The 12246-nt window shown below is 40.5% G+C and overlaps 1 protein-coding gene across 1 annotated transcript in view; it reads right to left on the bottom strand.

Annotated features, from left to right (window-relative positions):
- adgra3 (adhesion G protein-coupled receptor A3) overlaps positions 1–12246 on the bottom strand; it is a 36129-nt gene that overhangs the window by 21705 nt on the left and 2178 nt on the right. The window contains exon 2 of the mRNA XM_042512178.2: positions 3059–3130. Within this exon, the coding sequence (XP_042368112.1) occupies positions 3059–3130 (72 nt within the window). The remainder of the gene's footprint in view (positions 1–3058; positions 3131–12246) is intronic.

Here is a 12246-nt window from a genome sequence, read left to right as displayed (position 1 = left end):
TTTATCCATCAGTGGCATTTTGCCTCATAGCGTGGATCATTGATACGGTCAGAGCTGATCAGATCGATGGACAAGATGGAGAAGCCACAACAAAAAAAGTAAAAGTCAACTTTTAGATCCAGTACAATGAGCGTTTAAGTTTTACTTTCACTGCGTCTGGCATTCCACTGCTTTGTTTGTGACTCCTCGAGTGTGGTGCTATTCATAACCCAAGTGTATTTTTTTTTTTTAACAGTGCTCCTAATGAACAGTCTGGCTCCAAAATCAGAAAATATAATAAATAAATAAATAAATAAATAAATATAAATATAATATGTGGTAAATCCTGCAAGTCTTGTAACTAACTCAGTGCTGTCAGTTATACAGCAATAGTTATATAAAATTGTAAACATTACGTAACATTAGTCACTGTAATCCTCTGGTCATACCAGACCGAATAAGGCTGTAGCAACAAAATTACTGAGTGTACTCAATTGGGCAAGGGAGCATTTTATTGGTCAGGAATTACACTTTTTATTTGTAAAAGAAAACCAAGTTTTAAAAAGAAGATTTTACTTTAATCCCACTGGTTAAGCAAATGTGAGCTTTGCCAACAGTGTCCTTTAAACTGTGCACATGGTAAAAGCAATTTGCAATTTCCATTTTAAACCAACTTTAAGTGTGAGTTGCTTAAAAACTTACTTCCACAAGCATTGTGCCATTCATGAGTAGACAACAATCATTTCTTCAGAACAACACTGCACACTAGAGCCGTTATCCTTGCTCCGTTTTCCACAATAAGCATTCCTCCACAGCAGCGGATTTAGCAAGGAATTAGCATGTGACGGTCGCCTAGCTTGGCTCCTATTTCTATGAGTAGAGTGATAATGGGGATTCTGTGTGGCTTATTTCCAAGCAGGGGCACCTTTGGCCCCTGACAAAACACAGCGGTCTCCACAGTTACTTTGCAATTTCACGCAGAGTGCCGGATAGGCATAATCAATTCTCTGCCCCTCTCTGGCACTCACAGCCAGCTGCTGTCTCAGTCTTCACGACTGCTTACAGGCAGTCCAAATGAGAGTTTCTTTGTGGGCTTAAATAAAAAAGCTGTGATGGCTAGAGGAAGGAGGGGAGGAAGGCAAGATGGAGAGCCTCAGCTCATTCAAACAGACTGGAGAGTTTGAGGAGAAAAGCAGAGTTTGATTGAAGGTAGGAGGACGGGTGTAGGGACGTTTCAGAGAGGGAGAGGCTTCAGTATTCAGAGTGTGTTTGGGAACCGTACTGCTGACACCTCTGGCCTTGGCTTGGCCTCATTACAATGACAAAAGCGAGCAAGCCATCTAGTGATCTCGCTTGACTGGGTGAGGGTGGACAGGAGTGGGGTGGTGTCTCCGAAGTACAATGGGAGCTGCTTTTGGAGGTAAACTTGCCAGCGGATTGATGCGACGACAGGCAGAACAGAGTTTACAACCAAATCGACTGGCCATTCACAGACAAAGCACATAAGAGCCTTAAGGGCTTTCTATGTGGAGAAAGATCAAAGCTTTTTTTACACATTCAACACACAGCCTGATGTTTATCCTCTGGGCATGAGCTCTTAAAACTAACATTTGACCCAATTCAAGAGCCAATAGGGAACTCTCCTGAAAATATACAAGCAATATAGGCAGATGCATCTTATTAAAATGGGAGTCAACTCAAGAAAAGTCATACTGGACAGCTTTTCACAACAAATTATGACCACAGGATAAAGAGAAGAAATGCTGCAGGTGCTTTATACTGAAAAGGTACAAATTCAAACTTTGCAAGGACTGCGAGGTATATCAGACAAGTACAGTCACATGTCGTGTTTGTCATGACAATTCTGTATGCCAAAATTCACAAAAGGTAGTTTGAAAATTTGATTTTTTTTAGCAAATATGGCCTAGAAAACAGGAAGTTTGAAGGTTTTCTGAGAAGAAAGATAAAACAATGGGTATGTTTGATCAATTATATCACAACATCACAAGGAACATATTTTAGACCTAAATCTTCTTTCTGAACTCATACCCCAAGGCTAAATGTGGCCAAATTACCCTGATATACCTTCTATATTTCAGGTCTTTTTAACCGAGAAGAATGACAAGGGAAACATGCCCTTAGAATTCCATATCTATGCAGTCATGTGTTATTGTAGCCTTGGGTAAAAGCACGGCCATTAATGGTCTGGTTATTTTATCTGCATGAAGCCATTCCACAGTGATAAATCACCCATATGTGCGGGCCCAGAGCCATTTTCTTGAAATCTCGGTGGGAAGGAAACACTAGTGATGACATTCCAATCTCCAGTGTCAGAGTCACATGGCGTGAACGACATCTCTCGGCATCACAGAGAACATACATGACTATACCAGTAAATGTCTTCAACGCATTTATTCCTCTCCCCACACTGTCTTTGCCATAGTTTCCTCCTTCAAAAAGGTAAAGAAGAAGCCATGAGGTTGCCTTTAAGAAAGTAGGCCCCATCCCCAGAATAACCAAGCAGCTGTATGTTGAGAGTATGTCGCCAGGCAGACAACAACCAACCCTAGGGGCTCTATCTATAATTAGCCTTTTCTAGTACCATCTCCAGTCTTCCGCCATAGACTGATGATCTAGACTGAGGCCAAGTGCTGTGTGGGTGCCTACTCATTTCCAATGACCTGGATGTTCCACTGGCATGAGGCCAACATGTGTTTTACAAACCTCCTACTCCACAAGCCACAGCTTCACTTGTGGACTGATGGATGGTTCTTGCTAATGCACTGATAGATACAATGTGAAATATTGTGATGGTCTTTTGACAACAGAAGCCAGGTCATTGTTGAGTCAAAAAGGCAATACTTCATGGACACATACAGCCTTAATATCTGCTATGTAAGGTAAGAAAACAACACTTTTTCAAGCTAAGATTACTTAAACCAAGCACAAAAGTATGTTTAACTTTGTAATGTGCTGGACACAGTAGCAAAGACTAAGTTTATGCATGACTGCAAACATTCATGCATAAATGTCCCTGCACATCACTCACAAGGGAAGAGACAATAACAATAATACTTACAATTTTTCCAAGGTAGACCATCCAAAGAAGGATCCATTTCTGAGTTCTTGAATCTTATTGTTGTTCAAAATTCTGTGAAGAGAAAAAATATGTATAAATGCGTAGAAACAGAAAAAAATACAACTATAGACTTTTTATGTCTATCATATAATTATTTCTATTGTCTGAATATGACGATATCTTTTGTTGCACCAAAAACACCTGTGTGTAATTTCTCACCTTGACATATTGTGGTACATATTGTTGGTTGCTTAGGTATTGCTATGAACTTATCACATCAAGTTCAATTTAATACAGGAAATGTTAAATTTGCAAAATAACTTTTAACTATAGATAACCAGCCACAGAACTCAAAACATTACCAATGAATGTGTTTTAATGAAAATAGGAAAGTGAGTTCAAAAGGAATCTAGGGTCTTTTTCAACAAGTGGATCTGTGCCATACTGCTACTTTTCGACAGATAACAATATTAGTCTAACTCTTTGTCCTCTTGCTCCCTTTAGCTTCCAGTCACTGAATGTTTTTCACTGCCAGGAGGCGATCAGAAGACAAACAACTTGAACTTCAGCGATGTATCTGCTTTCATGTTAAACTGGCAGCATCTGAGCACTCTTGAGACAAGCAGCCAAAATCAGATAAAGAGTAATCTTTCTGTGAAGCTCCTTTGACTTTACCTGGTAAATGCATCGTAATCTGATCTGGAGCAGCTGTGACTCACTGGTGATACACTTACAGATTTTTTCCCGTAACCGCCACATTATGTCAATGTATTCTTATAATAAATCCATTTTTTTGATCAAACACAAGGGTTAGGGTTAGCTTAAATCTATCAATGAACTGACACAAAGTATGCTTATTCACAAAATAAAAAAAGCAACAACAACCAAATCTTTGATTTGGGTTTATCTCAAAAAGGAGCTGTAAGAGTTTTATAGAAGCACATCCAAACAAAGTCCAAATACTATGAAAACGCAAAGTGTTCTTCAGAGAACTTATAATAGTTACAGCTAACATCGTTTTAAATGTAATGCAATATGAGGCAACAATTGCACACAGTGTAGATAATAAGTAGCCTGAGGTATTCCATGCATACTCCTGCAATACAAGCAACAAATACACATTCTTTTTACAGAAAAAAATCTGACATCATTTTCAACTTTATCACCACAGAAATACAAGTGAGCTTGAAAATATTCAAGTCCAAGTGTGAATTCTTGATTGCTTCCTCCCTGGGTAATAAAACCAGATTTTATTATCCAGTTTATTCCCCATGCACAGCACAAGCTGACTCGCTGCACACAAAGCTGCAAAGTAGAGCTCCACTTTCTGTGCCCCGAGTCCCCGTGAGTTCCCGTCTTTCTCCCCAAACTACTCCCAGGGGGATCTGGGGAATCAATAGCACTGTTAACTCCCGGCAGAAAACCCAAGCAGGGACTTGTGGTTAGTGTATGTTTCTGGCCAGCTGGGAGGGGATGTGGTGGGTGACATACATGCTAGTTGCACCCACAACCCAGGGCCAGATTGGAGTCATTATGGGGTGTTGAGGGGTTGTTTTATTACAGGGTTGGACAGTGGAGACTCATTGGAGATTTGCTGCCTGGCTCCCTGCCGCTCAGAGAGAGTGCACGCACAAACGGTTCCTGTGTTTCACTGACTAAGTTTTGCAGGCTTCTCAATGCTGGAACGGCAGATGTTAAAACATGGTGATGTACAAGGCTGCAAATTCTATCACTGCCTGTGTACACATGATCTGATGATATAGGCAGAGACGCTGGGCCTCCCAAGATTGTGGTCACAAAAGTCTCATTTATATTGGATAGTTAGCATACCAATGGGAAGCATTTACCATGAGGCCTGTGTGAATTAAGGAATGTAGTCAATCCAGAGAGTGGACGAAAACACCTTACGAGTTAACACCAGTTTGGGGAAGCTCATAATGTTTGGCTGATAACGTTGGCAGCTTATGCAAACCCTTGATTCCAATAACGAAAATTTCTCCCCACTTTAACATGGAAAAAAAATTAAAGAAAAATCAAGAAGAGCAAAGGAGGAATTCCTCTTCTAAGATGGACAGACAAGCAACCAATGTGTGGACAAAATAGACCATAAAAGTAAAAATATAATTTGGAAAATCACTATGACAAAATTATATTGTGCTTTAATTGGACTGTAAACATACTTGAGGAAAATGTTCAAGAGGACTTCAAGCAACCTCAAGATGCCGCCAAACAGATAGGCATTACGCCACATGACCTAGTTTGCAGTCATCTTTCATTTGGGCTTGGCAATCACCCTTTTTATGGCACCGTAAGCCCATTTACAGAGATACAAAGAGGGCAGAAAAACTACATACTACATAACACAGTGACAGAAAAAAATGGCAAATCATGAAGACATTTGCCCAACAGGAAAAATCTATTAGCGAAGATGCAGAGTGGTCACAAGTAGACCCTCACCAACACTGACGTTATTTGAGGTTGCGTAGAGCACAAACAGGCCTTTTATCTTCACGGAAAGTTGTATAATTAGGTTTACAGAATAGATTATGAATTTTAAACAACATGCCTTGGGAACCCTTAGAGTCTGGCTGCATAAATACACGTTTCTAGCCTTGTGACTCTCCGGTTCGTCAAAATAAACCTGTGAAAGCGAGTCCTCCTGAGAGTCATGAGTCCTTTTCTTGCCCTCTTTCCATCCCTCCCTTCTTTGCATGTTTCCCCCTACGTCACTAACCTTGTCCCTCCCTCTTCCTCATGACAGGAGTGTGACTTCAGTCTGCTGGAAACTTCTTTTTTACACTTTCATTGTTGAGAATGAAATACCACTACTGACTATACAAGAAATAAACATATGGCAAAGCCTCAAATTTGTATGGGGAGTCATTAAACCGCCCGCATCTCCACCACCCTCGGGGCGTCTGTAACAAGATCGTTTGCTTCCTTACTGTCTGTCTCTGGACGTCGGTCTGAGGTTTCCAGACTGAATAACTGTATAAGGAATTTCTTCGGGCTAGGCCTCAAACGACAGACGAGGGGAGTCTCCCTTATCTTGATGCATAGATAAGACCCGCTTGAGCTCACGCCAGGAACTAGCTGCAGGGGGAGCCTACCAAATCTCACATCCTGTCTCCTGATACTGATGCTATAAATCTCAACGACTTTTATGGAAAAGCTGTTTCTGAAACCAGAATTTCTACTCTGAGTCATAGAATAATATAAACAGCATTGGCCTAAATTTCCTGCAGAGTGAGTAAATATGACACTGTCGCAGTCTGATCCCCTTTCACTTAAGAAAAATATACCTTAGAAAGCATACGCCTCAGGCTGTAGGCACATTATCCAGACTAAAAATGGCCATCCGCTACACACTTCCCCCTCACAGGCACATAGCGTTTTAAGGACAGAGCCAACTGCTGCTCTCTCAACACTTTCTTTATGCTCAGGAGGCTTTTAGACAAAGAACTCCCAAGAGCGGAGAGCCGTAACCCTTCAACGGGTTTTCAAATAAGTTTCAGGCTGCAGTTGAGCTCATAAAAAACCTTCTAGAGTGACCTCGGCTGCATATAGTGGATGGAAAAGTGGGCCTCAGCTCAGGTGGAAAAGGGAGTTTGTCCAATAGTTGAGGTGTTCTGACTTGCCAAGGTACTTCTTGCAGTTATCCAGCACTTTCTTTTTCCACTAATAATCCAAAATTTTTTCTGCAGTGTTTGGCTTTATTTTAAGAATGGGCACCAAATGGTAGAAAACTCTGCAATGAGAACTTTTCCTATAATGGGACTCCTTTTTGTTGGGGCAAGGAAAAAAAGGGCACTTGTCATACAAGCTGTTATTGCCCCTTCAGTCTTGTAAGTCAAACAGAAGGCCTCGCAATATCCTCTTTCAACATTCAACAGGCCGAGTCATTAGAGCAAGGTATTCACCTCATAGCCCTCTGCCTGAATGGAAAATGATCCACCATGCAAACACCAGGATAAAAGCAGATGAGCAGCAGAGTTAACACAGACGAGAAGGCATTGCACAGCCTCGGCTCATGTCGACGCACTAAACTCAACTGCTTGTCTGGGATTAAATGAGACTTTGGGGCTACCTGGCGAAGTCAAAGCTCAACAGGTCTGTGAAATGAAAGGCTGAGAACTGACTAAATGCGCAGCTGTCAGTGCCTCGCCTTTGGGATTTTGCTTTCTTCGGCAAACACTACAGAAGTACTATGGAAAAACACAGGAGCATTCCTTTGGACCAGTGGCTTTTCTGGAGAGCAACAAAAACAAATCCTCTTAGGGCATGGCATGACAGCAGGCACCTGTGCTCTGGTTACACAAACACTCTGAAGACTCCCTGCAGGAGCAGCTTTTTAATGTTGAAGAGAACAAACATATGAGATGATTGACATAAAGACTGCCCGTGCATTCCAAACCCATGCGTCTGTTCTTACTGTAAGATTTTTAAATCCGAAGGAAAACTTCTCCACAAGCCTGGAGAAGAGAAGTTTCAAGGAAACCAGATGAAATGTAACCCTAACTGCCAGTTTGCACGGCTGTGAAACAAGACCATTTACTGCACTCCAATGTGTCATCAAACTGTGTGCGCTTTTTCCTGCAGCGAGGGAGGAAATCCCTGCTTTCTTCCTGACATTAATCCTATGCTGCTCCAGTGAGGCCAAAACCAGGTGCGCCTATTTGTGCTGTCCGACCCAGGTGTTCCTGTGAAAGAATCCTGATTACACTAAACAAGCCCCATAAAGAAACATAAGCTGCGTGAGCACAGAAAGCTTAAATATAGTCAGTTCCTGTCTGTATCATATGGCTGTGTGGGCTGAAACTAACATAGATACACAGAAATAAACACTGATGCACACACCCATAGAGACGACTCACACGGCCTGATTTATACTTCCGTGTGAGGCAAAGGTTAAATTCAAGCCCTCGTATTTTAGCCTAGGCGTACGCTAACATGGGAGGACAGGCCAGCTGTAAACACATTTGTGTCATTTCCTCTCGGATTACATCGGCATGCGGTATCATTTGGAAAGCACAAATTTGAGGAATGCATCACTCATTTTTCCTCCACAGAGAGGCATTCAGAGCAGAGCTGCACTCACTATCTACACGCAATATCTCAGTGTAAACAAATGCCAGCAACCATTTAAGTCTGATAAAATAATAGCTACTTGAATATATAACTGCTCATTTACAGACAGCCATGGTTAAAAAAGGATGAAGTAAGAGTTAGACCCATCATGATAGAGTTTCTGGGGTACATTTTCTGGCATGGAGTCAAAGCAATTATCCCAGTGGTTCAATAAGTTCACGAAAGCCAAAGAGTAGTTGGGATTTCTCAAATAGGTGTGCTTGTGGTTCAAATCTCTTTTTTAAAGTTCCCTGTAAAAGTCTGATTAAAATTTCTTTTCAGCAGAATCCAGACCCCTGAAGAGGAAAACAGGAAATCTTTAGTACAAAGAAGGGGGCACGTGTAATGAATGGAGTGGGTCTCTAATCACACCTAGCGTATACTGCCATTGCTGGCAGGGCCTTTAATTAACACACACAACAAGGCGTGTCAACACAAACTGAAAAACATCCATATAAAAGGGCTGCTATATTGCCACAAGTCACAACATTAGCAAAATAACATAATACTAAAACAGAATAGTTTAAAATGTCAGGTGTGGAATTTGGTCATATTTTGAGTAATGTGTTTAAAATGGATATTCAGATATTAGCATGTCTGTGAATACTGAAAATAGTTAGCATAGGCAGGGGAACCCAAAATACAAGTTGACAAGTATTTAACATCCCTTTACAAAAGAGACACATGAAAATGATATTTCCACGAAGTTAACAAAATCTATTGTCTGACTTGTCTTTTTTTTTTTAAACAAAACCAGATCCATTAAGACCCATTAAATGATCATTTGTCAATTTCTCAGCCCCTGTAACATTGAAGGAAGAATAATCTGTTTTTTCTTGCATGACTCTGGTGAACAAAGAATGCAAAAATGGCAAACTACCACTGCCTCAATCACTAGTTTGTGTTATCGTATGACTTTTGTGAATCCTGAAAGCACCAAAGTTTTCTTCATGAATACAGTGTAATACAGGGTGAGAAAATTATATACAAATGGTCACTTGGCAAGTGAAGTATTCCTTTAAAGTGTTGCATAATTTAATATTTGGTAAAATAGTCACCAACACTACAGTCAAAACAGGATCTAGTGAATTGTCAGAGAGAATTTCATGTGCTCACACTACATGAAAAAAAGTTAAAAGGCTGGATCTGCTCTGTCTGAACAACAAGAAATAATGGTGGGAAATTTTCAAGCTTGAGAAAGGTCTCTCATAGCAGCTGAGACCCCTTCTTCAGTCCACACCAGCTGTGTTTCGGCCAGGGTTAACCCCACCACTAGACAGAGTAGGAGTCGTAAAAACAGGACCACCACACCTACTGAGAGGGTGCGCCGATTTTACAGGTCATAAATTACCGCCCAAAAACTGTGCAGTCAACATAAATTGCTGTTTCATTGCCACTCCTGTCTACAGGGAATTGTGAACAGAGCACCACAGCTCTGTTGTTTTCCCACAAAGCACGACAACAAACGTCCAGAAATACAAAAGCAGAGATTGGAAGGAATTCCTGGAGATTGCTCTACTTTCTGCCTGTGCTCCATAATTACATCTTTCTTGTACTTTGGAGGCCATCCTCCACATTACATTGCTTAAGCGCATGCTAAATCGTGAGGAACCTCCAATCCATCACTGTCAGAACAAGATGACAGACTCCAAGCTCTCTGAGGAATACAGACCTGGCAAACACAAGGACAAGATGGAAGGCTTTCAAAATGACTTTAGAGCAGACCACAGCAAAAAAAAAAAAAAAAAAAAGATGAGAATATTTCAAATTCTAGAAATATCTGAAAGGATGCTAGAATACGTCCATACAAGGAAGAGGAAGATAATTGGGAATAACAAAAACTACTATGCCCTTACTAAAGTTTAAGGTATCTTTTTGCATGCTAAGATACAATGCAATTACATTTCCTACAATTTAGGCAGCCCATGGTCTGCACGCAACATCTGGGATTTTAAAGTCAGTTCCTGAATAAGCAGCATCACCACGGGTAAAAGCAAATTTCGTTGTTATGTTATTGTTATGACGCCCTCATAATGGCTGTTTGGTACCATTAGACTGAAGAGAAAAAAAGGTGATGTGAGGAGGGAACTGTTGTTTTAAGGATTAGTCTGTTTTACTGACAGGTCTCTTCAGCATTAACACTCAGTTGAGTGGTTGCCAGGTGCACAGCTCCTCCCAAGCTATGCCACACTGGCATAATGTGGATTTTTTTTGGCTCCACTTAACTGATAAAATGACTGCATACCCAAACTCCATGCTCAACAACTTCCCTGTAGAAACATGATATTACAGGCAATATGTTTATGTATTTCTACAATTTTTCCAAATCAATGTGCTTATGTTTGCATTTCCGTGCTACAAACGGTGTAATTTTGACCAGAAATAATAATATCTTTTGGGTTATCTAGCTCAAGCAAGTCTCTGCAATTGTACTTTTAGACTGTCTTGATACTACGAAGAATTGTGTACGGAAAGCAGATTCAAAAATATGAAAAACCTATAACTTTGGAAAGTGTTTCAAAGTACTGTAGGCTACATGTGGTTTGTGGTAAACAGGTTAAAACATGCAAACTCACTTAACTTACCAGCCAATCCTATCCCTTTCTTTCCTTCCCTGGAGTCTATTATTTGCTTTCTACTCCTGCACCCTACCCTAGTGTTCTCATGTTTCTCCCATCGCTCACCACCACCACAAAGCACAAGTGCACTAGACGCACAGCTTTTGAATTGTGCTCGTTTTGTTAGAGTCAGTTATTCTGTTGTGCCAAGCACTCTCGAACAAACCAAAATCAAAATTGCTTTTTGAATTAAATCTGGTTTGATTTAAAAATCAGTCAGCATTGTAACATTTTATGACATCAATCTATGAAGTCGTGTCGAGGTTTGTAAGGGAAATCCACTTGTGCTTAGTCAGTTGTATTTATGTATGTTTCACATCCCTTGGAGCATGTGAGGGTGGCCACAAAAATACCATCAACTGTATCCAAAACACCAAAGGCCCATGTGGTGTTGTGGAGGACAATCAATCATAACTGCTGCTTCTGAATTAAAAAGTTAACTTTTTTCCTTTAACATTGGTGGTTAGATTAACAAGAATCAACCTAAAATCCAATATAATCACAAGCATAACTCTGGACTTCCTACAACACAAAAACTGGGTAAAACATCAGGCTTACTGGGGTGTACTGTGTTGTTAATAACAAAGTGCCACATAAACTAGATCCAAACCCAGCATGGTGAACATTGCAGCCAAGCGGAAAAAAAACACCACAAGGATTAACAAAAAAGTTAATGAGCTCTCTTAGCTGTATCAAAATGCCTTGGAGGTATGGTAAGAGAAGTGTCTTGTGTAAGCAAAGATTTAGTAGACAAAATACCTTCCTGTGTGTGAATCACTACAAGAAAACAGGCATTTACACACAGGGTTTACATTTACACTATTACAGTATGCAGCTGTGAGAGAGTGATCCATGACTGACATGGACACAAATATAATAATAGTAGGGGAGATCGGGGATGACTGTCATACTTAACAGGCCCGTTTCCACTGCAGGAACTCGGGGGTAGTTTTATGGGGTCCATCACAGGAACTGCCCCTGTGGAACAATTTGAGAACTTCTACAGGGGTAAACCAAGGCCCTGCCTTGGGAAAGGTGCTTCAGTGCGACCCCAAAAAACTTCTGAGTGGGACGTCAACAATAAAACTGCCATTTTTAATGCTGTGCGCATGTGATGTCTGAATAATCTGAATGATGACTTTCTCACTGGGAAAATTCATATGAACAGCCTCTTATGTCGGGAAAAAACATGGCAACTCAGAGGTAATTTTAAAACACCAGTTGCCGACTTGACATCGTAAATATAATCATAGCAGGCAAAACTCAATATTTGGTCAATTGCGAGAAACTTTTTTATAATTTACAAATAGAAACAGCTATCAACATCTTGTTTAAACGCTCTTAGAATTAAAATGCAACCAGTTTTCTTTGTAGTTCTCACTTTACAACTTTAAAGCACATGAACACAAAGAAGTCAGAAGAACGACATCCAAACTTGGAAAT

Source organism: Plectropomus leopardus, chromosome 23 (assembly GCF_026936395.1).
Source record: "Plectropomus leopardus strain MGB_pleo_1.0 chromosome 23, ASM2693639v1, whole genome shotgun sequence".
In the NCBI taxonomy this organism is placed as follows: domain Eukaryota; kingdom Metazoa; phylum Chordata; class Actinopteri; order Perciformes; family Serranidae; genus Plectropomus; species Plectropomus leopardus.
This window is presented reverse-complemented; position numbering and strand designations above follow the sequence as displayed.